Genomic DNA, 26,573 nt, shown 5'->3' with positions numbered 1-26,573 from the left:
TCTAGGAATTAATCCTGTATTGGTCAAATATTCAATTATAGTACATGTCTCACTCCCTCCCTACAGTTACAAATCTCAAATTTTTCTGAATCAGATTTGTATGGTTATAACAACTTAACAGTTTAGGTACTTTATGAAACATATGTTCATGTCGTATCACGTTTTGATGAAAACAATCAGCAGTGTAATGTAATAGGGGTAGGTTTAATTGTTACAGACGCAAACATTGCGGATAGGAACGATGTTCAGTCTGTTAGGTACCAACGGAACGTGTAAGGCGGGCGGTTTAAACTACCGGATGTGACGTTATTTAGGACAATAACTCCCTGTTTGTTTGGGTTGGCATGGCTTTCTGCTGATAAAACAATAGATACGACATGGATTTGTGCTCCTGTCGGAGCTTTCTTGGGTATTTTCCTAAAGAATGCTCAATGTAAACCTACCCTTAAATAACTGTTGATTAAATCATGCTGTTGGTTGATGCCTTCAACAACGTGCTAACTAGCCAATAACAACTCCCATGGCTAACGGAGATGCTACCTGTTGTTAGCTTTGTAGGGAATGTCTAATAGTACATTTAAAAGAAAATGAAGAGGAAAGTGGTTAAATTAAGACTCAGCCCGAACGAAGAGGCTCGGATAATACGAGAAGAGCACGAGAGGAGGAGGAAGCTGCGGATTCAGCAGGTAAGGCCATGCTGTGGAACTTTACTCAAACAGACTGCAGAAAAGGCAGACATCTGAAAACCCGAAGAGGACAAAGAAACACTGTACAGAAATAATTACTGCTTTAAGAAAGTGAATATGTAATGTTGGTTAGTGAGATACTAAGTGAATTACATATAATTAAACTAGTAACCCTTTACTATGTTTGAGTCATATTTACATGGTGAATCAGGAAGTTAAACGTTAATTTTCCCTATATCATGTAGTTAACACAATTTCAGGCAAAAAAGTAAGTTTGAATTAACAAAAGACTGCACTGACGAGTAGTCTGGACATTTTATTTCATAAAGGATGTGTAAATAAGTCTGACCTGGTATATTAAAGGTTCACCTCAGACTCAATGTTAGTCACTACTGCACTATGTAACTTTTTGGCATAGTTTGAATGTATTTATCTTCAGTCTAATAGCCACCAACGGTAATCAACTCCAAATGTGTGTGAAAATGAATCCAATAAGGGACTTTGACCCATGGCTTCATAGAAAGCCACCTTTTTAGTATTGTGCTTTCCTAAATGTCACTTCCAAACATTCAGAAATCTGAGCGACAGGTGATAAATGAAATGGTTCTTAAACGTCAGACTGGGCATGTATTCATATTTTGCATTGACTTCCAGGTGCGGGAGCAGCAGCGGTATATCTCGCTACAGATCCGCAGAGAGGTTGAGCGGAGACGCCAGCATGAGCTGGAGCAGCTGGAGAAGGATCTGAGGGAGGACTGGGAGCAACAGCAGAGGGAAAAATGTCACACACTGCAGAGATTATACCAGGAGAGCCTCCAGCTGCTCGGTCAGGGACACAGGAGTGCAAAAGAAAATGTAAGATTACAAAAGCTATACCCTGTCTTCAATAACTAGATCTTCTGTTGCGGATGTGAACACAATACACGCTTTGAAGCTAAAACTGACCTTTCAAATTTAGTCACTGTTTAGTTTGTTGACACTGAACCTGAGATTATCACCAGGACGAGGAACAGATGAAACCATATTGTGATCGAGTCCATCACATGAAGATGAATGTGTTTTCCGAATCATTTAATATTTCTTTGGTAATTTTAATTTTTTCTAAGGAACCCGACTTAGAAGCCATAACTCAGAGGGAGGAGGAAAATAACGTCAAGGCAGAGGAGCGTTACCGGGAAGCCCTGAAGGAGCTCAAAACACAGAGGCTTAAAGACCATGAGGGGCAAAGCCGGTGAGCAGCAAAGATAATTGCTCGAAAAACATTTTCATTAATTTTTATCAAAATTAACTGAACAACAAGTTTATTCATTTGTTTATATGTAGATCCACCATGGCCAGGAAGAAGGCACTTCAGACAGAAAAGGAAAGATCAGCAAAAGTGGCCAGTCTCCCTAAGCCTCCCCCACACCCAATTCAGGTGATCTCCCCATCATGAGTAGCACGGAATTCTTGTTGGCCTGATAATACACCTGGATTTACAAGCTGACCAGTGAAGTGAACAGCCTTGCAAATTTTACAAAATAAAAACGCATACCTTTCATGTTGCACAGGTGCTTGTTGTAGTCATGGTAACATTGTCTTTTTGTTCAAGCAGAACATTGATTTCAAGAAGCCACATGTAGTGAAGAAATCTGATGTGAGTGCTTTCGCAGCCACGCATTATCACATGCCTGAAAGCGCAGTGGACCGTGAGGCAGAGACAGAGCAGGTAGGCCCTCTGATTATTGTATGGACACAACCCCATGCTTTGTTTCTCCCTCTCCTGTGTGTGATGTCTAGCCTGTACTTGTGTCATCAGCCTAGTGCCCAGGAGGGAGCTGAACTGGAGGGGCGGAGGCTGCAGGATTTAAAGGAGGAGGAAATGAGGAGGCGAGAGGAGCAGCTTGAGAAGGCTCGTCTCAGAGGGAAGCAGGCTCTGAGGAGGGAACATCTGGTGCAGGTAAAACTCACAGATACACGGCAACATTGTTCACATGTGTCTGACAAATGATATGCTCCAAAGCTACTTGCCATCACTGTGGTGAAGACACTGTTGACTGACAGCGGGACAACGTCATAGTAGAAAGATAGACTTCTTATGTAAAGACTATATCACTTTTTTTTACCTGCTATGCCAGTTTTGATAAAACACCTTGCATTTCCCCCCTGTGGGACTGATTAAGGCATACTATATCTGAATAATTGACACATTAAAACATAGACACGTGTGTTGTGTGTCCAAAAATCCCTGTAAAAAAAAAAAAGTCCCTCATTAAATTATCTGTACTATAATAAAACCTTATATCAGGTGACTTGTAACTTCTAAAAAGAGACAATGGGTGAATAAGTGATTATATATATATATTATTGTTATGGCATTTTTCTCTTTAGGATCGTGAGCGCTTGCTTGTTGAACTGGAGCACATGCAGCAGACAGACCTGCTGAGGAGGAGGCAGCAGGTGTTCCAGATGCCTGCTCAGATCTTCCAGCCTCTCTATAAGAGACAGGAGACAGCAGAGGACTACCAGAGGGACATGGAATTTGCCTTTGAGGACATGTACACAGGAGAGAGGAGTAAGGACTGTTGAGTCGTGTAGTATTTTGTTCTGAATGTGTTTTATAACAAAACCTTTTCTGACCTCGAAATGACATTCCAGTTAGACTTAGAAGTGAATATTTAAAAGCAAAATACCTTATTTTAACTTGGTGTAGACTAAGTAAAACTCCCCAAAACCTTCTTTGATAGTCTTTCCACTGCTCAAATAATTACAAACTCCGGAATGAGAGCTGAGAATAAATAGGCAACGTGTATAAAAAAGAAAAACCATGTAACATTTATTCTATATACAAACCCTGGTTTCCGGCCCAAGAAGGATACGTTTTTAAAAAATAGTACTTATATAAAAGCTATTTTAAAAACCTACTTCAAGCCAATTGTAACAAATAAAAAAAACAAGTAGAATATTTATTCAAAATCTACATATGTGAGAAACAGTCAAATATAAGAAAATATGGCAAATACTATATTCAAAGTGGAGAGCAGTGCAGATGTAGCCGTGATAGAGGTAGTTATTGATCCCCGTAGGGAAAATCAGATTCTTTAGCAGCATCAGAATAACACAGGAACAGAGATGGTACACATGAGAATACACACGGGTCATAAGAATACAAATAAAATAAGCATGGTGGGAGTCAGCATAACTTTTTACTTATTAATCGAACTTCTTTAAAGATTGACTGTTTGTGACAGCAGAGGTTAAAGGAGACCTGGTGGTGCAGCTGGTTCCCGAGCCTCTGCCGGCTCTGTCCACAGACAGCCGGGACCAAGAGCTGGACGTCACACTGGATGAAATCCCCCCCAAAGGAGCAGGAACCACACAATATGACACCGAGCAAGAAGATGGAAGCACGGAGCAGGAAACATCTGTTCAAGGTAGAGAATAGCAGACACATGCTACCTAAAATCACAGGTTTTGTTGGGTTTCAGCGTTACTTTTTGGGATTTATACAGAATCGCTACATGTGATGTCCTTGAAACAAATCATTATCAAGCCATAACTTAATTGATGTGTTTTACTTGCAGTGGAGCCCTCTAAGCCTGCTCCCAGACGGGCATTAAGGAAACTCTTGGATCGTATCAGGAACCAGAGGAACCATTGGGCTGAGCAGAACACTCCTGCAGCCGAATCCCCAACCTCAATCACTGATCAGATCCCAGAGCGGGACACCACCATCGACACGGGCTCTCTGAGCAGCGAGGAGAAACACCACCTGGAGCCTGCCCAACCCCCACCAGGTAGCTCATACTCTCTTTGACACTGTAATGAAATCAATTCGATATTGAGAGTATTGAGAAGTTTCTTCTTCTTTTTGACTCTCTGTTCACCCTGTTTTTATATTATTATTCTGTATAGAATCATATTATGCCTGTAGTCAGATAACCTAATCCAAATATACTGTTTACTCAACTTTTGTAACAAGAAAATACTTGTGATTTAAGCCCAGAATCCCCATATTATCTAAAGCATTGACCTTTGTGCATCAGGAACTACAACAGTATCCAAGTTCACAAAGTGAAGCCATTACGTTTTTTTCTAGCAATTTTATGACTCACAAATCTCAGAGAATGATACTGTTTATTTATTCTTCTAAATTTGAATTTTCTCCCTTTAATGTACTACTTAAATCTCAGAAACTATCTACATATTTTCAATAAAATGTTAAACTTTAATCTTGGTCGTTTTTATTTTTTTCTCAGAAATGTACACTCCTTCTCTTCAACTGCCATAACAAGGATAATCTTAGAAAAATAATTATAATAAATTTCATGTTCTCCTCTATTTATTCAACCAGCGTTGGAGACAGCGGAGCCACCAGCTGCAGAAACTCTACTTCCACATGTTCTTGCTAACAGAATACAAGAGTTTGAAGAAGAACGAAAGAAAAGGGTATGTGTTGATTCCCATTTATGATACAGAGCAGGAACTATTTTCATTCACTGTACACGTACATTGGAGCAGATCAACTGACAGCTTTAAATACTTGTGCTCCAAATCCAGTGGCAGTAGTTAAATCCCATCGTGGAACATATAATTGGAAATACCGGAAGGTCAGTTTCTCAATGGAAACATGCAGTTTTATTTAATGCCTACTAAAAGGCTCAATGTCCCTTGGTAATTGTCCCTTTATTGCAAGATGGCTTATTATCTTTCATCACATATAATGATAACAAATAAGTAAATTAAAAGAGGCAGAACATTGATAAGTGAGAGTTATGTCACAACAGTAATTTTACTCTGTCAGGGGTTATTCTGTATTCACTTTTTTAAGTCAGCTTCATTTGTTATCACAGAGGCCTCGTGCTTTGTCTTCTGATAGGTCAGTATCCTTTATCCAGGTGTTCCTGATTACTCAATCAGCCAGCTCCTGTCTGAAGCAGCAGTGTGGTGGCAGTCACCTCTCCTCTGCATAGCTTTAGTTTCTGCTTTGAACATGTTGTCTGTTTCAAAGACCATGGTTTGCTTGCTTTAAAGCTAGTACAACAACAATTTTCTTTAGTAAAAAAAACCCCATTAAAACTGAAGTTGCCAAGTACCTTAACTGTTTATTAAATCCCTACTTAACATTAGATATGCAGTCAGTAATTAGGGGCTCAGCGGAAACTTCTTCTGTAACATGACGGCTGTTTTTAAACGTGTTTTCCTGTTCAGGAAGAGGAGCTCGAGAGAGAGAAACAGCAGCAGGTGCTTTTGCTCCAGGATCTTGAAGAGCAGAAAGCCAAATTGGAGCAGATGCTGCGTGAGGTTCAGCAGGAGAGAGAGGATCTGAAGGCTGCTGTGACCCAGGAGGCTCCTATCAACCAACCAGAAGTACCCGTCCATGAGCAGGAACCCCCCTCTGTTGGTCCTGGGCTGCTCCCTGAGGTAGGCCTCTAAAGCATTAAAGCTAGCCCCAGTAAACCTGTTCTCATGATAGCTCTGAACTACTAATATTCCTGTCAGATTTGTTTTATCTTTTAAGATATGTGAAGTGTGGTCAGAAAAAGAACTTCAGTGATGAGTAACTGCTGCTTCTTCCCTCTTTGACAGCTGGTGCCTCCTGCAGGGGAAGATGAGCACACCAGAAGGATCAGAGAGTACCAGCAGCGACTGCTGCAGCAAAACAGGTGTGTTTAACTGAATATAAACTACATTAATTTATTAAGCCACTCACTTTCACCACTTTTCCATGCAGTTATGTTTAAAAGTAATCTCATCAGGTGACACAGTAATAAAGCTTCTGATTCGTAGTGCTATATTGACTTATCTTTATACAGTTTCGGAGAACATTATTTGGTTTGGAGGGTGTTGTGTGATTTAATTTTAAGAACCTTGAGGCACTGAGCTTTATAAATAAAACTGACGCTCTTTATTTCAGCCTTCACCAGAGGTCAGTGGAGGTGGCCCATCAGCGCCTCGAGGAATACCAGCGAGCTCTAAGGATTCGCTACAACATGACCCCCACATCTTTGCTGCCCGCTGCAGTGCCTGCAGGCCTCATTCCCCGCCCTCTGCAAGGTGTTCAGTCCGTGCATCCTCCAGCTCCTCGGCAGCTCCCTACCCCTCCTGCATTGCATGCATACATCCACGCCAGAGCACAAACCCCTGGGGAAGTTCCCACAAGAGAGTCGGACATGTTGGCTTCACATTCTCAACGTCCTAGCTCAAATATAAGCTCTGCCTCCAAGTTGGTGCCAGATGAAGTTGAATGTATTTCGAGCAATCCCAGGAACCAGAAGTTCACTGCCTGGCTGACAGACAACATCATGGAGAGAGTCACAGGGCATCTCACTGAGAGAGTGAGAGCCTCCTCAGAGCCGTCGCCTTACAAGCTGTCCACCACACATCACTGCAGCATCCCACTTCAGCCTGCCTCTGACCCAATTCAAAGCAGTAACTTGGTCATGCCCTCTGGAACAACTCTGGCTCCAGTTCTAGAAACAGTTAGGCCTGTGACTCTGCCACATTGTTCGCTACGGACCAGGTCCCTTAGCTCTACGGAGGACGACGAAATGGAGAGGCTGAGGCACGAGCTGCAGGAAGTCCAGAGGCGAGAGCTGCAGGAGGTCCCGAGACGAGAGCTGCAGGAGGTCCCGAAACGAGAGCTGCAGGAGGTCCAGAGACGAGAGGTGCAGGAGGTCCCGAGACGAGAGGTGCAGGAGGTCCCGAGACGAGAGGTGCAGGAGGTCCCGAGACGAGAGCTGCAAGAGGTCCAGAGACGAGAGCTGCAGGAGGTCCCGAGACGAGAGCTGAAGGAGGTCCAGAGGCGACGAGAGGTGCAGGAGGTCCAGAGACGAGAGGTGCAGGAGGTCCAGAGACGAGAGGTGCAGGAGGTCCAGAGACGGCTACTGGAGCAGAGGGAGGAAGTGGCGCTTCAGCAGAGGCAGCAGGAGGAGGAGAGGCGACGACAGGAAGTGGAGATGGAGCAGATGAGGCGGCAAAAGGAGACGTTGCAGGCTCTCATTCAAACTGAAGAACCAGTGAGTGACAGGACTATCACTGCTGTTGTGTTTTTGTTCAAGTACAGTAGACAAATACATTAGTTATATTTACAACAGTGTTTGTGAGGTGAGAGTAACTGACAACTTTCCTGATGCCTTATCTCCCTCACAGCCAGTCCCAGAGGCTGCCAGAGGAGTTTTGGATCCAGAGAACATCAGGCACATCCGTCTCAAGTTACTTGCCTCCCTGCTTAGAGCTATAGAAGACTCTAACGGAGGAACGTTATCCCACCTAGAAGACCCTGAGGATGAAGATGGCTTCCCCCAGCGACCGCCCTCTATCAGTGGTGACACAGGTGCGTGGCAGATCGTAGCTCTTTGCCACTTTTTCCCCAAATTCCAGATAATGTGGCCTTGTTTTTACTGTTCAGTGTTTTCTGTAGGATGTATCAAAATTCCCTCTGTGAACACATTTGAATGTGTTTTGTCCCGGTTTCTGTACCAGAATTTGTTTGCAAATAAGCATATATTTATGTGTATTTGCATATTTAATGCAAGTATTCAGTCGTGGTGTCTCCACCTCAGTCCCATGTTTCTCATTTCACTCCAACCCAGACCATTAGTCATACCACGTTTGTGTAAAACAATACTATTATTCTAAAGCAGTGACTGCTTTGGCTTTCAAATATAAATAAAAAGTCCTGCACTTTAAGTTACTATAAGTTCCTGTGGTTTCATATTGTGTAGTAATTTTTTAATGTTCTATAAAGATCTCGTGGCTCAGAGTGACACTCCTGCTGCACCAGCCCCCGCGTCTATCCCCCCTCAGTACTCCTCCCTCCTCCTCGAGCAGCAAAGCCCCCAGTGACCCGCGTCAGGCCGAGTATCATGGAGATGATGACGGAACAACATGAGCTTAGTGCTATTCAAGAAGTGGAGACATCTGTCAACACCAGCCAATCCAAAGGTCCGCTCCACCGCAGGAACACGATTCATCACACGCCAGCAACCTTCCTCCAGCTACGGAGAGTGATGCCAATTGATTGGATTGTTGATGTTTCCCCAGGGCCTGACAGGAGTGTAACGGCTCCTTCGCACTCTCTGGGCTGGGATCTGCAGGAGGACTCTGAAGCGTTGGGGGTCTCTGACAGGGCTCTGCAGACCCCCTGTTGGTCCAGCAGTGGGCAGCAGACTGCCAGCAGCCCTGAAACAAACTCCACAACATCCAGCCATGTCATCTGGAGAGAGAGGCTGCTGATAGGAGCGGGAACATCTCCAGAATCCTCCTCAGAGTCTGGTACGTAGACGGTAGATAAATAGTGATGATATGGAATTCAGAAGAAAATGTAAGTGTTTGATAGGAAGATCAAAAGGCTGAAATGAAGATCTTTCCTCTTGGTTGCAACTCTGTTTCCCAGATTCAGTCCTGAGGATAATCTCACCTCCTTCCTCGGACTCTGGGAGAGGAGCTGACTTCTCTGGTCCTGGAATCCCAAGCTGCAGATCCCCCACAGAGGTAAGCAGGCCCTGCACACTCGGACTCTCTCCTCCTCTTAGAACAAGTCATCCCCCTTCTGGCAGACCTTTACAGCAGACACTGATGTAGTGACAAAGGAATATACACACTGAAAGCTCACCTGCCTCGCCTTTCTTTTGTTATGTTACAACTAAACACTTAGACAGTTTTATAGACAGTATTAATAATAATGCTGTCTACTGTCATTTTGCAAATCCTAAAAAAATATGAATTTAATTTCACAGTTACAGTGTTTTCTGCGTTTTGAATATTCTGAGGTTCACGCGTTGGGGGTGGGGTGTGTGTGTGTGCGTGTGTGCGTGTGTGCGTGTGTGCGTGTGTGCGAGCAATGATGTGAAATTCTTAAACCAAAAAGTGTATTTATTTGAATACATTTAATGATGGTTTCTACACTTGAACTGAGCTCTGTGTGTGTGTGTGTGTGTGTGTGTGTGTGTGTGTGTGTGTGTGTGTCTTACACCAAATATAGGATTAAAGTAACTTTATTATTCAAAATAAGTAATATTAGAATCTGTCTTTAAATAACTGGACACATTGTTAAGTACTACAGTTTAACTGCTTATAGGACAAAATAACACAGGCCTTTCTGAGTAACAAGTGGGTTAAAGTACTTGTAAATTATCTAAATATTTCCAGCATGTTGGAATATAAACATATTAAGGTGTGTGTGTGTGTGTGTGTGTGTGTGTGTGTGTGTGTGTATCTTCTGTATGTTATTTTCTGAGCGATGATGTGAAATAACACAACCAGAATTGTATTTAATTACAAATGCATCTATGATGGTTTCTACACTTGAACTGAGCTCAGTGTGTCCGTCTGTGTCTTACACCAAATTGGATTTACAAACAGATTAAAATGACTAAAGTTTAGCTGCTTTTGAAAAATAAATCGGGGGCCTTTTTTGCATAATGAGTAGGTTCATTTTATTTGAGTTAATGATCTGATATATACATATTGAGCCATAATTTCTCTGTTTCTGAGCAATGATGCAAAATTACTCGACCTGAATTGTGTTTAATGAAATGCTTTGATGATGGTTTCTACACTTGAACTGAGCTCAGTCAGTCTGTATGATGTGTTTATTTGTGTAATATCCATTGTTGATCACTTTAACATATTTATTTGATGTGCCTTTATGATTTTCGTCAGTCTGCAAATAGGCCTCCTGATTCTGACTGCCTCTCTTCCACCACAATCTCCACGGGCAGCTACATCACCACCGATCCTGAGCAGAACCTCCCTGGTGAGGGTCTTTTGTCGTGTCTTTAAAACCTTTTTTTTTTTTAACATGGTCATTGCTTTGAAACTAAATCTTACCAGAAAGATCTGCCTGGCTCTTCATTATTCACTAGAGAATCTGATAAGATAACATGTACCTTTGTTAATCCCTGTGGGGAAATGCAGTGGTTTAAGCAGCAACAGAAAAACAGGACAGTGTGGTTCACACAGGATACTAAAAGAACATGATTAAAATGATGTACAGGTAAGTATCTGTTTAGACCAAAAATGGAATTAAGGACTTCAGTAAATACATATACATTTTGTATCTGGATTGTTAAATATATTGACATTGATTGATACGGGTAAAAGGCTTTGTGCAAGAGTGCAGGCTTGATGTGCAGTCCGGGTTACTGTCAGTGAGTCACATGGTTACCCCCTTGTTGTGCAGCCTGATGACTACTGGCACAAAAGAGTTTCCCAGGCGCTTAGTGCTGTGCCGATGTGGGATGAGTCTGTGGCTGAACGTACTCCTCATCTTCACTAGCTCTGCATGGAGGGGGTGGGAGGGGTTATCCAGGATACTGTCCAGCTTCCTCCTCGTCCTCCCCTCAGCCACCTCCTCCAGATTTTCCAGTTTAACTCACACTACAGAGCTAGCCTTCCTCACCAGCTTGTTCAGCCTGCCAGCATCCCTTTTGTTGGTGTGTGTGTCCGCCCCCCCCCCCCCCCATTAAGCAGTATTATAACTGTATGATCTGCTGCACAAATGATCAATAATGTACATACACCAGATGACTTGCTGCTTTGTTCTCCTGAAGCTCACTGAATGCAATATATTTCACAATGCCTGTTTAGTGTATAATGTAGAAAATAAGTGATCTCTCTCAATTCAATATGTATTAATGATATATAATGAAAGTATGTAATGTTTTTCATTTCTGGGCCCCTGTTCTCAAGCTTCCTAAGGCTAATTTTTGTATCCCTTTCACAGGTCTCCAATATGACTCATGATTATACCTGTAATTCTAGTTTAACTTATGAAGAAATGAATGATGTGTTTTATTCCTTTCATTAGGCCTAAATATGTTCTCCTCTTGTTCCCCTCCCGCTCCTTCATTAGATAAATCCCCACCGCTCAGACGGTGGGTAGAACAGGAGCGAGGAGCAGATTTACTGGATGTCTCCTCTCCACCCGGTCAGAGCTTCTGCTCTAAGGACAGTTCCCCTGCGGACCGCCCTGGTCTTTCTGTAGGCTCTCTCTTTAATGACAGCAGCATCCAGCACATCATAGACAAATACACAAAAGAGCTGAACATCTCCCTCAGCACTGCTGGCAGAACCACAGGTACTGTAAACCCTTTTGAACAGTCCAAACATGTCCAATCAGAGGACTGCATCATGGTAATAGTCTCTCTTCTCTTTGTGTGTCTGCAGACAGTGAGAGCTCGTATGTGGAGGAACCTGGCTCTTCAGTCTCGCAGCCTTCTTTGGTTGGAGTCCTGGAGAGGAGAGGGGGAGATGAGAGATCCACGGATCATCAGTCTCTTCCCTCAGATTCAGCTGGAGCACAGAGGAGGGGCCTGGTCAGTGACTAACAATCCACCATGTTCTTACAGTAGCCGAGAGAGGACAACCAAACTCTAGAGGGGGCTTTTTGTGTTAGTGACCTAAAGGCCATCGCACTTCTCTTGTTTCTTTTTTTAAAAGTGTATTGTTGTTTAGCAGCAAGTCAGAAGATAAGAAACATACTTTTGCACTTTTACTTAAAAATTAGAATGCAGAATTTCGGAGTACTTCTTACACCACTGCACATTATGAAAAGTCAGTTAAAAACTTAGCTGTGAAATGCCCAGCGTTCAGATGTTTTGTTTTTGCTGCAGGAATTCCACAATGCAATCACTCCAATCCAGGAGCAGCTGTCAGGCGAGGAGCCGTCACTGGCTGAGGACCAGGAGCAGGACTCCTTCAGACCTCTGATTGGCCAGCTGACAGACCAGTCATCCTGTCTCGCTGCTGACCACAGAGACTCGGCCATGGAGCAGCTGGTGGGTCACCCATCGGCTCACTCTTCCATGATTGGTCAGCTACCTGGTCCAGTCTCGATAAGCTTTGATCCCAGCAGCTGGGATTCCACTCTGAGCCGGATGATTGGGCGACTTTCCCATCAGTCCAGTGCTCATTGGCTGAGTGGTGGGCAGGACTTTTATGCAGGTCAGCTGATGGGCCGTGTGCCTTTGGAGCAGTCCACCACGTGGTTGGACGAGGGTCCGGAGGGGAGCGGGATGAGACCTCTGGTCGGGGAATTGGATGAGTCTGCAGGCCAGCACAGAGCCAGCTCAGGTAATGGGAGTCACACTGAAAAATGAAGTTAGGTTTTAATGAACACTCCAACATTCAACTTGAATCATCTCATAGAGCATTCCTCTCAGAATCTGTCGGAGCTTTGGTTGAGGAGATTACACACTGTTTTATGGCAGTGTTTGTCAGTGCTTCTCCACTTTCTCAAAGTAGGAAAAGAGGTTTAGAGTTTCTCCTCTGATCACAATCAGAAATACTTTATTCATCCCAAACTGGGAACATTTTTTTCTATGTTTTGCAGATGAACGAACCCACGCTGATCTTGGTGTCCCAACTGAGGAAAGTGGGCCGCCGTCTCACCCAGTGTGTCCTCCTGAAGCCTGGCCCCACAGGGCCTCTTTCCCAGGTGAGAGTCCCCAGCAGCCGACCCTGCTCACACAAGCAGCATTTCCAACAGACCGGGTTCCAGAGAGGACTGAGGGTGAGCTATACACCATTCAAGTAATTACAGCCAATTCTAAAATGATAGTTATATCAGGGGAGTTTATTACAGCCATGCACAATATGTAATTCCAACAATGGCTAGAATATAAACATATTAAGCTGTGTGTCTTTCTGTTTGTTTTTGTCTGAGCAATGATGTGAAATTGCCCAACCAGAATTGTATTTAATCAGAAATGTATCTATGATAGTTTCTACACTTGAACTCAGCTCAGTGTCTTACACCAAATACAAACTGGATTTACAAACAGATTGAAATGACTAAAGTTTAGCTGCTTATCGAAATTTGTATGAAAAAAATAAACACTCATCAGGGGCCTTTTTGCATAACGATTAGGATCATTTTATTTGAGTTAATGATCTGATATTTTCACTAGAATATATACATATTGAGCCATAAAATCTTCAATTAAGTTTGAGCATAGCTTTAGTCATATTTAATGTAAGACACTAAATCAAACTTAAACCGAAAGAATGAGATCGCGGATACAAGCGGCCGAAATGGGATTTCTCCGCAGGGTGGCTGGCATCTCCCGTAGGGATACGGTGAGAAGTTCAGTCATCAGGGAGGGACTCGGGAGTAGAACCGCTGCTCCTTCGCGTTGAAAGGAGCCAGTTGAGGTGGTTCGGGCACCTAGTAAGGATGCCACCTGGGCGCCTCCCTAGGGAGGTGTTCCAGGCACGTCCAGCTGGGAAGAGACCGAGGGGTAGACCTAGGACCAGGTGGAGGGATTATATCTCTTCGCTGGCCTGGGAGCGCCTTGGAATCCCCCAGTCAGAGCTGGTTGATGTGGCCAGGGAAAGAGAAGTTTGGGCCTCTCTGCTGGAGCTGTTACCTCCGCGACCCTGACGGAAAAGCGGGAGAAGATGGAAGGATGGACTAAATCAAACTCAAACCATGCCAGCCTTCCTATATTTGCATGACTTGTCTTACCCAGTTAGAAACTTAACTGTGCTTCTTCTTCATGTTCATCCCCGTCTTTGGTGTTTCCTGGTTCAGACTCATTCCACCCTCTGCTGGCGGAGGTCACCCAAAATGAAACAGCAGACCCCTCCATGATCTTTCACCTGCCTGAACACCATGTGCCTACCTCCCCTGAAGGACGGCTACACAGCTGGGAGGGCGGTGGTTCCTCTCCTGCTGAGGAGTTTGAAGCCAGCACTGATCCTTCTGTTGAGTCTGAGCCGTCACCAGAGCGCCTCAGAGCAGAGCTGCCGGCCTCCCCCACCCTGCATGGATCCTTCTCCCAACTCCTCGCCTCGCAGTGCAACCCCCATGAATCTTCGCAGGAGCTGACCGCTTTAGCAGTTTGGGATGATTGTGATGTTGCCTTTGAAAAGGGCATCCTGGAACAGTCAGAGATCACTCTAGTGAGCCTGACAGACACCACACTGCAGGACCACGATACCACCTGCACTGAGGAGGACCCACATCCAGAGGGAGGGACAGGAGAGGGGGAGAGAGGCCAACACACTGAGGTGACAGTCTGTACATGTGTTACACTATTTAACTTCAGCGGAAGGCTTCTTTGTGATCTCTAAAAACAAACCATGTCCTCTGTAGGGGGCACAGTCCAGGTCGTCACTGAATGACATTCCAGAGGACAACAACCAAACACACCCAGGTAAAACCACAGCACCTACAGACTGAACATATCTGAAATAACTGTTGGTAATGCTGCTTGATTCAGATTCCTAATTGTGGGGATTTTTGCTTTTGACTTAAATATGGATATGTAGTAATTGACATACTCTGCAAAAACAGATGTATGCCCCTCTTTGCATCCGCTTTTCAGTCAGACAATGTGAACTTGTGAACCCTTCTCTCCCTAGAATCAGCGATGCTCCTAGACGTTCAGTGTGGTCCCAGCAGAGGCGTGCAGGAGGTCCAGCAGCAGAGGCTCAGAGCCCTGCAGCACAGATCCTCCCTCAGGGTGGAGGAAATCAAGGCCAAACGGGCTCTAGCCAAGGTTGAACCTGAGAGCCCAGGTCCATCTGAAGCCAGAGAGAAGTCTACAGAAAAAGAAGCCGTCACCTGTAAGAAGACCGAACCTCAACAAAAGCCTAATGCCAAGGCGAAGGGGGGGCCGGCTGAACTGCATCAAACTACAGAGGAATCTGATACCATCACTCAGAAAAGGCCCCTGCGTCCCCCTCCAGGTATGTCAACCTGATATAGTATACTATTTGAGTCATATCACACCATGAACCAGCACCGCATGTGCAACCAGAGACACAAGTAAACTGTGGTTGGGTATGTTAAAAAACACAGTTAGTGTCTCCTTAGACACTACTAATCCAACATTCAGTTTTCTACATTGTCTTTAAAGTGTTGTTCTATGCTCAGCCGTTACAACAACAGTTTCTAAACAGGCAAAGTTCTGGTGATCTAAATCAGTTGTAAAATATTAGTTCTGAACACTACAGAGCCCCGCGTTATTTTAACGTGTAAAAAGTCTTAAATCCTAAACGAGGTTACTTTTAAAATCAATATTTATGTATCTATTGGCATTTAGTTGAGTGGACAGTGTAGAAATGGGGCTATGACTACCTGTTAAGCTTCCTATGATTGTCAGCCTTGTGAAGAGTGGACATCAACCCGTGCCTCTCTGTCCCCTCAGTGAGGGACCCCCGGCTGCACCTGGAGGACGAGGTGAAGAACGTCACCCCAGAGCAACGGAAACGGGACGTTACTGTGATGCACAGCAGAACTCAGAGGTACATGAGCTTTAATCTTACTAGTGATACTTCTGTCTTTACTAAAACTTCCCACTAGTTGCATAACTCTACATTTCACTAGTTAACCTGTGAGCAGAAGTGCACTATGACAGTTAGGAATGGACCACATTAATATAAGCTTATATTTGGGGGCTTTTTACTTTTTGACCTGTTCAGTACAGCTAAAGATCGTACCGTACCGTAAATGTGGAGCAGCAAAGAGCCACTAGTCGTTGACTCGTGTAAGACGCATCATTCTGCCACTAGATTACCAGTTTCAGTCCCACTTCATTAATGTGCAGCAGCCAGTACAGCAGGTGGCATACGACAAAATCCTGATATGTGTTTGGTTGGTAAAACTATAGCAGTTGACTAAAAACCGAATGATGAAGTGTGCAGGCTGTAAGCCACCATCGGTTCTGACAAACCCTCCTCAGGTCTTCATAACTGACTCTTAAACATCTCTGCCTGTAGTCAGAACATTTCCACCCTCCAGAAAGGCACGACCTCAAGATTGAGACGGACGCCACAACTTTTTCTCTGTTTGGTGTGACCCAGCAGGGACCTTCTCAAATGACACTTAACATGAACTAAACATTATAGAAGGACATTAAATAGTCATGTTTTAATGTGTTTTCTACTAGATAGGAATTGGATTTTTAAAATGACATCTTAGTTTTCACTTGTGTAACTAATGTGTGTGTGCAGACTGTATGCGCAGCTGGAGGAGGTGAAGCATCAGAAAGCCCTCAAGAGCAGACAGGAGGCGTATGCAAAAAACAGACTGAAGGCCAAGGAGTTTCACAAGGTAAAGCAGTTTAATTGTTTGAGGCGATGTGACAGAACTGCAAGCTCCAAACTAGCTTTTTATTTGGCTGTTTTTCCATCATCTTTCCACAGAAAACCTTAGAGAAACTTCGTGCCAAGAAGCCTCTGTGACGACGTTGAATGTATGCTCAGTTCCATGGTGTAAATGTAATTTATTTTTTTAAGTATTGTCAATAAAGAATTTTAAGTTATTTTAATCCATTTTTGTCCTTGTGTGAAATATTTCAGGAAATAAGATGAATCAACACTACCTTTTACAAGAGTAGTTTCTTACAAAAACATCATGAAGTAGATTACAGAACTGGCTGCTACTCTTACACAGCAGGGATGATCCTTGTGTGACAGATTTCACCAAGGACCTCTGATTTAATATGCGATTACTTTAGTTAAGTTTGAATAAAAAAATAGTATCCCATTATCCAAATGGTGTTTAAAAGGCTTGTACAGTCCAAACCATAGCAGATCTTAGGAAACCAAGCACTCAGCGGGTTTGAGCCTCTGGTCCCTCAGACGGTCAGAGTGGAGCCTGGTGGAACTCCCTTGAAAGGCCACGGTGGAGAAGTAAAACGGCAGGGTACGTGTTATGAACAGAAATGTGTGTCTGTGAGGTTCATAGTTTAGAGAAAGCTATCGTCTTAGGACTCTTCTTCTCCATGGAGGCCTGAGCTGACTTCATCACATCGTCCGTCTGAAGCATGCTCATGTTCCAGTTCGCCTGGGGAAGAATCAGCAGGGTGTTTATTAGGATAAAGGCTGATCCATGGTCACACTGCTGGGGGGATGCTGAATATGGTTTCATATTGAGTTGCAGTCTCACCATGTAGTCCAGCCCCTCTGCTACACTGTGGTCTCTGGAGTAGATGAGGTTGATCTTGGTGCCCTGCACGGCCACAGGGCTGCGAGCGGCGATCTCCCCCGCCATCTCCAGAGCTCCTGCCATCAGCGTCTCCTTATCCGCAAACACTCGGCTGGAGAGGAAGCGTGTGGGGAAGTGTTAAGACTGATTGCTTGAAAAAAAAGGGGAGAGTTTCTCTTTGAACTGGAAAATTCATAGAAATTTTGACTGAATGAAACTTGGGTGCGCCTCTCTGGATGCTAACTTGGGTGGATTTAGTTAAGGACCGACAGGTGTGATCAAAGATCAAAGCATTTCCACGGCAACCGCGAGACAGCCTTTCAGAGAATGTATTGACATTATGGTGCTGCATTATTGCTTCTGAGTAAAAACTGTTGCTCCAATCAGCTAAATATCCTACCCAGAGTATTTAGGATACCAGAGGAACACCCGAGGACTCTCGTGTTTGCTATATGTGTAAGTCCCTTTGATTAAATGAGCATATCGGTGCGGCCGTGACACATTTCCCTACCTTATGATCACCAAATGATGAATGAAGAGGGAAACTTGTGGCCAGCTGAGTAATAGTAGGAAAAAAACCTCAGGAGATTTTACAGCTCCTCTCCCCTCTAGCCAGATGTCCCCCCCAAGTCTTAACGAGCTCTCCCATTCACACCCATTATAACATGTGAAACTGTGACATTTTCACAAAACGTAAGCTGCGACTACGTGAGAACCGTACTAGCTATCAAAACAAATCATTAGTCTAATAAAGTCCATAGTGTCGAGAACCCTTTAAACTTCTAATGTTTGTTCTACGTTAAAGTATGTGGAATCCGTACAGGGTCAAAGTGGGCTGTTTTTCAGCTCTGTTCAAATTCTTTCCTATGGGGAAACTGATCGCCAGTTTCTGTGATTTGCGTGATAACGGCAAGGCGAATCTCTTATAAAAGACGTACCACACCGATCCCGGTCATTCCGCACGTTTAGTTTCATCAAGCGTCCAAAAATAAAATCTGTCCAGTAGCTTTCTGGTTAACTTAAACAATAGGATCTAATGACACAATCCCTGTGTTGTCATTAGATCCTATTGTGTATGGTCTGTAGAGAATGCATTTACCTGACCAGGCCGCTGCTCTTGGCTTCATCGGCGTACATCTTCCTGGCGGTCAGAGCCAGCTCGTTCACTAGGCTGCAGAAAGACAATATAGACTTTAAGAATAAGGTTTGTTTGTGCAGCATACAGGAAAACAAACTGTGCTGTAAACATTTAGTTCAGAATGGTTTCAAAGCTAAAGATTTATTGATCCAAAACTGGAAAACATTTCATCACAGCAGCTTGTAGAAGAAAAAGAAACTATAAAAATGAGAATACAAAATAAAAAATTAAATAAAAACTGACCTAAAAAGTAAATATAAACAAGTTGACCATGAAAAATAAGAATCTGTAGCCTATGAACAATAAACACTATGAAGTTTTTTGTCTTCTTTTTTTTGCTGCACATTTTACTGTCGCAGCACATATGCAACTTTTAGAAAGTGTTTTCTGCTGCCCCCCTCCCCGGCTGTGTATCGATTATTGCTTATCTTGTGTGTTGGTACTCCTGTGTGCTGACCATCGACTGTAGGTCCCTTTTTTCCAAATCTGAACCAACCCGCTAACACGATATGCTAACACTGATTTGCTGCACACAATGGTACCCCAAACTTTTAAAAATATCATTATAATCAAGTTTGATTTTTATTATTTGAGGATTTCTTTACCTTAAAAAGCTTTGCACATTACTTGCATACGCATTCCTGCATGTAGCTTGTGGCTTTACCGGTAAGAAGAAGAAACGGTCTCTACTTTGTGTTAATGTGGCTTTACCTGCGGCTGCCGATCACTTTAGGAAGTCTCTGGAGAGTTCCAACATCTGCTGCAAGTCCAATGTCAACCTCCTGTAGAGCCGGCCAGAGACAGCTTTAACATCCTCCACATGGATCATATCAGAACATCACCCTCCAATACAACTAGGTGTCGCTCTTTTAGAACCATTAACAGTGTATGCTTAAGGAATAGAAACTAAATGTACCCTGGTCTTTTATTTTTACATTCTTAGCAACTTTGTTTTGATGTCTTTTTTTTATTGTTTTATATTTGATATTTTATGACAAGAGCAGTAACATTTAACTAAAATCCTCAGTAACTAATATTAATATTGTGAGTTCATCTCAAATATAGTGAAACAGGTATATAAAGCCTTTTCCTTTACCTTTATCCAGGAGATTAAATGACATTACATTTATTTCTTTCACTAGCCTATTTGATCTATCAGCTGTTGCTTCATGCCTTTCTTTATAATCATGTATCTGGTCTTTGTTTCCCCCTGAAAGAACAAATTCCATGTTCTTGCCACATTTGTAATGATGATAATGAGAGGGACGTACCTTCACCTGGAACCAGGCGTCCTGCGTGCACAGACGGATGTCACAGGCTGTGATCAGGTCCACGCCTGCAGCAGAGCACGGGGACACACAGCGGGACAAATCAGTACAGTTGTGTGAAGAAAGGATTATAAAAATAGCAGCTTAAGTGAAAAAGCATAAAGCATAAAAAGAACATTGGAGACACAAATCAGAAGTGAGTGAGAGTTGATTAATATCAGTCATTGTGTACGTTAACAGTACACAGCAGATTTATGGGACATTTAGAATATAATATTTATTAATGTTACTTGGTGTTTGTGCTAATACAGAGAAGTTATATCAATTAAATGTAACATATGGGATATAAGATATAGAAGAAGGTGAACGGTAGTAAAAATAGTAAAACAATTTAAAGGTCCCGTATTATGCAAAATGCACTTTTTGCTGTCTTTTATACATAAATATGTGTCCCCGGTGTGTAAGGAGACTCACAAAGTGTCAGAAAATACAACCCTCCTCTTACCCACATCTCTAAAAACGGGGGTACAAACGAGCTGATCCAGATTTGCTGCCGATATGACGTCATATCGTAAATGTGGGCTGGCTTTACATTGAACTCCTGGCAACGTCCCCCCCACGTGACACGTCCCAACCTATCGTCCCCCTTATACAGTCAGTGAGCTGAACCCCCTCCGCAGCACCTCTGTGTGTCAGCAGGATATCTGCAGGAGGGACTTAGAGTTGTTGTGTATATAATACATATAATGTCTGCTCTAGTGGTAAACACTGAGAAGTGTTTCAGAGATAATGCTGGATGTGGTTTGGAACATAATATGGCGTTTAATCACGGCAGCGTTTAGCTGAGTTTCTCCATTAGAAACTTCTCTCTCAGAGCTGCACTCCAAAGGGGCGTGGTCATCTTCAGCTCATTTGCATGAAAGGGAAAGTCAAACAATCAGCACTTTCTAAAAGGGCTGAAACAGAGGGATAGCCTACATGCTAAAATGCATGATCTGTTTGGTATTTTGAGCAAAACACGTCAGAGACATGTATTTTATATATTTGAGACCTATAGTATATGCAGTAAAAGAGCATAATAGGAGACCTTTAACATAAAAATAGTTTCAAAATAAAAAGGTGGGCTCTGTGTTCATTTTATGGTTAAGTAGACTAAGAAACGTCTCTAAACTTTACCTGCTCTGGATCAGGGTAGCTGTTCTGCATCTGTTACCATGGTGATCTGGTTGAAATTGAGCCAGTCATGTGACACCATAAGATAAAAACCTAGCCCACTAACACATCCTTTTGTTTTGTTATTCTGGCCTTTGGTCTGTAATCTGAACCTTGAACTGCACAATACTAATAGTAATATAATGAAGATGATGATGGTGATGGTGATGAAGAAGAAGACCTACCTCCCCCAACACACGCTCCGTGAATGGCCACCACAACAGGCTTTGGACACTACAAGCAGGCAAAATGAGAAATAGACATTTGAAATGCTGCCCCTTGACCTGTCAGATGTTACAGTTCTTATGCGTGAGGAACAGAACCACTCTTCTGACCTTCTCTATGACGCTGAACGTCTCCTGGTACTTGCTGATTATTCTTTTCATGTTCCACGACCTTCTGGCCATGTCGTCCCCCTCTGGTTGGAGTACGTCCCCTGCCATGTCCATCAGGTCGATCCCTGGACAGTAACACAGCACAGAGTAAATTCAGGCTTATTCTGAGGACAGTGTCATAAGAACATCAATCCCCCTGACACCCACCAGCTGTGAAGATCTTCCCAGCTCCTGAGATGAGCACCACCCTGCAGTCCGGGTCCGCTGCAATCTCATTAAAGCAGTCCACCATCTCACTGGAGGAGCAACACAAAGGCTCCTCAGTTATAAAGTGCTACAGAAGTATGTGCTTTAATCATAATTCCGGTGGTTTACCTCTGAACATGAGTGCAATGTTAATCATTTCTTGTCATTTTAAGAACCAATTATAAAAAGTGTTTTAAGAAAGAGATTTCCAAACTAACTCGCACCATTGCATACTCGTTAAGTTATTTCATATCTTTCAATATCTATTTGTAGTCTTTTGTAGGCGAGTTGCTTTTTTAAATATGCAAAACAGCAAATTAGCTAGTTTAAAACAAATTGACTTATGTGCATTTTGTGATAGAACTAGTGTACAAAAAAAAGTGTGTTTTATTCTATGATATCAAACCTTCTAAATTGAATTAGGATCAGTGCCACCATACAACCTCGCCACATACTCATTATTATTGGTACTTTACTGTGTAGCACTGTTCAAAATGAATTTTAATTAGGGGAATTATTATATTATTAACATTTCATGTGTAAAAATGTATAGAACATATGTGTGTTTTGAATGTTTTCTGTGTCTTGATTGCACACTAATTTAACCTTACCTCCAGAAAGCTCTGTTCATGGCGTTGCGTTTCTCAGGCCGGTGCAGCTCTACGTGTGTGACGGACTCCGTTGGGTGACTGATGGCCAGGGCGGTGTAAGGAGAAGGGGCTCTGCCTGAAGACGACATGGCCCTGACCACAGCCTGACCGGGCAGCCAGCTCCTCTGGTCTGAGAGGAGAGAGAGAGCGGACAGACAGGAGGATTCAGAACCACTGCAGCAGCAGGAGCTCATATATACAGATACACAGAGAGCAGTGGAAGCCAAATGGCTGCCATGGTAACTGTTCAGATAAGTAAATCATCAGAAATAAATGAAACACTATTTTTTTTTGTTCAGTCGTTTTTATCAACGAAAACTCCTGATTCAGGCTTTTAAATACAGAAGGGGGATGAGGATGTAAGCCATTCAAATCATATGCAATATAAAATGTTCCAGTTTTAGAACCCTCTTATTTGCCTTTGTTATTTATTATAGATGACATCATGTTTGCCTACTGAATGGATTTACTTACTCCTAATATATTACTCAAACATAGACCCCACATAGGCCTCCATGAAGGACCTTTTCATTGTTTTTAAACGATTCCCAAGCATTTACTTACGCAAGTCACATCATGAAGTCAGAAAGCTGAACCTGCTTGTTTTACACATATGACTTGCTTTCCAATTCTTGGATGAGTTTTAATGCGTCATGGACTTTTAACTCCTTGAATCTGGGTACTTAGCGAATACAAGGCGCCTTGTGATGAACGATTAGTTTATTTTCCACATTGAGAGGGGGTGCACCGTTCCTGGAGGTACTGCAATACCAGGTCGATGCGTGGAGTGGACGGAGCAAGCCCCTATTCCATCTCCCTATTCCAAAAATCAATTTAATATATGGTCCCCGGGTAGGGGACGTATCAGATATTAAACTGATAAGAACAGATACTACACTTGATCTTAGCCAAAAGGCCGAGAAGCGATACCATACCACTGTTGGAGGCGGGGACCACATTCCCCGCACAGTCACTCTCACTCACGGTTTGAAAGCATGTTTTAGAAACAGTATGACCTGATGGTGTAGGAACACAGAGTATTGCTACACCAAACACACAAGATGAGAAAAGGGCAGAAACGGCAGCAGAATATACTATTTTTAGTAATGTCGCTTGTGCCGCTCCAGAACTGTCTGGTCACGTGCCACGTTCTAGTCCAATTAGAATAGTATTTCCCCTGAAACACTTTTTTTATCCTATTAACTGTCAGAAAATGACCTGCAACTTATAGTTTGGGCAAAGCTAAGGCAATATTAATCATACACGCGAACATAACGTTGTATCGTTTCATAATTCCTCTCTGACAGAAGAAAGTATGTGTGACTGCCGGGTGGAGACAAACAGGGCTCCGGTGCATTCTGGTGGAGAACTGCGTGAACTGCACGCTGTGAAAACAACAGGCTACTCTTATCCAACTCGACCATACATTTTCCTGGTATTCCCCTTAAAACATGAAGATTATATGCAATAGTGGCATATTTATCTTTAAATAAAATTAATTGAATACACATTCATTGTTGTCAATATGCACATTGTTGTTGATATCACTGTTTTTCACTATTTCTGACACTTTATTAATCAAGAAGGTTTTAGAAGGATCAAGAATTGGCATGTTAATTACTGATGAAAATAGTGATTAGTTACAGAGTTAAAAGTAAAGGACATTTTAGAGCCGAACAGTTGAGCTCTACAAAACAACCTTGCATGTTCCATGGAACCTAATGTTGGTGACCTTTTACCTACAGAGCCTTACAAAGCTTTTAAACCGGGTTTTAGAGCGGGTAAATTATATTTCTTTACAAACTAGTGCACACTAAATTACCTGTATAGGTTATAGCCGTCAGGTGCAATATGACATTTGAAACACTAAAGTAAATGTTTGTTAATATCATAACAAACAGCAGACAAGCAGGAGAAAACCATGTCACTTACATTTGGTGAGACCTGACTTGACAATCCCTGACAACATCGCTGCTCTCCTCAGTTATGGATAGAACTGAAGCAGACGGATGTGTGTCCCTTCACCTGCTTCACCTGTCTGTGTGTAGCTCTGTGTGCTGCTAGAAATGTTAGCATGTAGCTACACCGATGCCTGCTACTGCTAACTACTTTATACTTATAAACGGCGGTGTGATTGCTGCCAACGTTATCTGCAAGCCAGTAAGTGTATACAGAAGAGTGAACACATCACTGCCGTAGACAAAAAGTGAATTCGCAGCGCACACCAGATGAAACTGAGTGAGAAAACACCTCCTAACTAGCTTAGCCTAGCCAAAAATACTCAGCTTTCTACAGACGGATACGGTGGCCGACGATGCTCAAACTCGTCTTCTGCTTTGGCAGATCGCAACTTCTTTCAAGACCGCAGACTCCTGTATGAGAGCGTTAAGAAGCACGGTTTAAGAAACAAACTACCGTTATGGGCTCAATTCTGGTCATTCCGGAATTGGAGGACATTTCCTGTCTCACCTGTAAAATTATAAATAATCCATGCATAAAATGCTAAAATATGCACTTGTTGTGTTAAATATACTTGTCCTTAGACAAAATGTAAAATCAGTTGTAGAAAAAGTGGATTCAAAATATTATCTAAAGTATCAAATAGCTCTAAAAACCCTCTAAAATGGCATTTTCCTCATGTCCCTACTGCTTGGTGACCAATTTACCATTTAAAATAGGCTTTTTACTGACATGTTTTGCTATTTTCGTGTAAATACATGTCTTTTGCATTTGGCATAGCAGTTTGTTAAATCATAAACCTATTTTAAATAACAGTCATTTTAAACTTAAGGTTCCCTAACATGTGCGCAACCCTGTTACCTAAACCCATTAGCCTAACCTTGGCAGAGGAAGTTTAAAAAAATGACACAGAGGAAATAACATCATCAAGCCATGTGCTACTGCCATGGGTAGACCAAAGCTCAGTCCTCTCTTTTTTTTCATAGTCATCGTATTCTTTCAGTCTAGAACAAGTGTGGCACTCTTACCCGCTCAACCCTGTTACTCATATTATCACAATAAGACACATTCAATTCAAAGTTATCTTTCTTTAGGTAAATAACTAAGTTGCTTTGAAAGTTGCATTACATTCTGCAGCTAGCATGAATTCCTAAATGATAAAGCTAAAATAAGCATTGATTTGCAACCCTGTTCCTATAATTCAATCAATAGGAAATGACAGAAACAGGGTTGCGCAATAGTAGTAGCTACAATTAATTATTTTTAGAAAAACTACATTTTTATATATAGTTTAGCATAATCTACATGTTTTAAAATCTTCCCAGATTATGAATTCCTTTTTTTGTGTATTTAAAGTTGATTGCTATTGATTTTAAAGTTCTAGCCCCCTTTGAGCGCTGTTGAAAAGCAACAAATAAAATATCTAAAGTATACCATTGATGCCTGAGCTGGCTAAATCCTTTTTTGTGATGCTTTACTACCTGTTTTTATAAAATACATAACAAAAAAAATAGAAGAAAAAGGATTCATTTTTTAAAAGTATTGATGTCCTAATGTCCTCCAATTCTGGAATGACCCAACTACTGTATGTAAGCGTTAAGAATACAAAAAGTTAGTATGTTACAGCGGTGGAAAAAGTACTCAGATCTTGTACTTGAGTAAAAGTAGAAGTACCAGAGGGCAGGAATACTCTGTTACAGGAAAAGTCCTGCCTTGAAAAAAAAAAAATGTTCCTCAAATAAAAGTAGAAAAGTATTAGCATCAAAATGTACTGTAAGCACCAAAAAGAAAAGTAGTCATTCAGTGTTCTCAGAGCTGGTAAAGGTGCAGCTACTCTTAATGGCTTTGTATACTGCAGGGTAGCTGCTGGATTTACTCCAGGTGAACTAAAGTCTGATTTAAGGGTTCATTATATTTACCATCATTAATCCAGATCTGTAAAGAAACTAAAGGGATTAAATACATGTAGTGGAGTAAAAGTACACCATTTACCTCTGAATTGTAGTGGAGTAGAGTTACATTCATGTACCTCAAAATTGTACTAAAGTACAATACTTGAGTAAATGTACTTATTTACTTACTTTACACCACTGGTATTTTATTCCCAGTGGCTCTCAGCACACCAACACAGAAATAAACATACAGCTAAAGACAGTAACAG

At 42.4% G+C, this 26,573-nt stretch overlaps 2 protein-coding genes and 1 non-coding gene across 7 annotated transcripts; 1 reads left to right on the top strand and 2 right to left on the bottom strand.

Annotated features, from left to right (window-relative positions):
- Positions 1 to 322: 322 nt before the first annotated feature.
- On the top strand, positions 323 to 16,945 carry cep295 (centrosomal protein 295). 5 transcript variants are annotated; one of them, XM_063906941.1, is made up of 16 exons: positions 323 to 686; positions 1,341 to 1,541; positions 1,793 to 1,917; positions 2,010 to 2,103; positions 2,281 to 2,394; positions 2,485 to 2,625; positions 3,057 to 3,240; positions 3,920 to 4,099; positions 4,250 to 4,462; positions 5,020 to 5,114; positions 5,877 to 6,089; positions 6,255 to 6,331; positions 6,583 to 7,684; positions 7,818 to 8,001; positions 8,416 to 8,612; positions 8,712 to 8,889. In XM_063906941.1, the coding sequence occupies exons 1-15, from the start codon at positions 588 to 590 to the stop codon at positions 8,511 to 8,513; spliced, it is 3,120 nt and encodes a 1,039-aa protein (XP_063763011.1). In that variant the 5' UTR covers positions 323 to 587; the 3' UTR covers positions 8,514 to 8,612; positions 8,712 to 8,889. The 5 variants fall into 5 exon arrangements, with proteins under 5 accessions (XP_063763011.1, XP_063763010.1, XP_063763014.1 ...); XM_063906940.1 differs by having other exon boundaries at positions 3,917 to 4,099; XM_063906943.1 differs by lacking the exons at positions 323 to 686; positions 1,341 to 1,541; positions 1,793 to 1,917; ... (8 more) ...; positions 6,255 to 6,331; positions 6,583 to 7,684 and adding exons at positions 9,064 to 9,161; positions 10,332 to 10,425; positions 11,524 to 11,748; ... (7 more) ...; positions 16,629 to 16,728; positions 16,821 to 16,945 and having other exon boundaries at positions 7,850 to 8,001; positions 8,712 to 8,942.
- ech1 (enoyl CoA hydratase 1, peroxisomal) lies at positions 16,717 to 24,762 on the bottom strand. Its single transcript, XM_063906945.1, has 10 exons — positions 24,386 to 24,762; positions 22,415 to 22,583; positions 21,765 to 21,853; positions 21,558 to 21,682; positions 21,408 to 21,456; positions 20,014 to 20,078; positions 19,454 to 19,524; positions 18,704 to 18,775; positions 17,566 to 17,716; positions 16,717 to 17,463 (listed from the first exon to the last, which is right to left on the bottom strand). Exons 1-10 carry the CDS (start codon positions 24,420 to 24,422, stop codon positions 17,359 to 17,361), a joined length of 933 nt encoding a protein of 310 aa, XP_063763015.1. The 5' UTR covers positions 24,423 to 24,762; the 3' UTR covers positions 16,717 to 17,358.
- On the bottom strand, positions 23,191 to 23,381 carry LOC134880866 (U2 spliceosomal RNA). The gene has a single exon (XR_010167979.1). It is a non-coding gene; the product is annotated as a U2 spliceosomal RNA (small nuclear RNA).
- Positions 24,763 to 26,573: the final 1,811 nt, after the last annotated feature.

The sequence above is a fragment of the Eleginops maclovinus genome, chromosome 18 (assembly GCF_036324505.1).
Source record: "Eleginops maclovinus isolate JMC-PN-2008 ecotype Puerto Natales chromosome 18, JC_Emac_rtc_rv5, whole genome shotgun sequence".
NCBI classification, from domain to species: Eukaryota; Metazoa; Chordata; class Actinopteri; order Perciformes; family Eleginopidae; genus Eleginops; species Eleginops maclovinus.
This window is presented reverse-complemented; position numbering and strand designations above follow the sequence as displayed.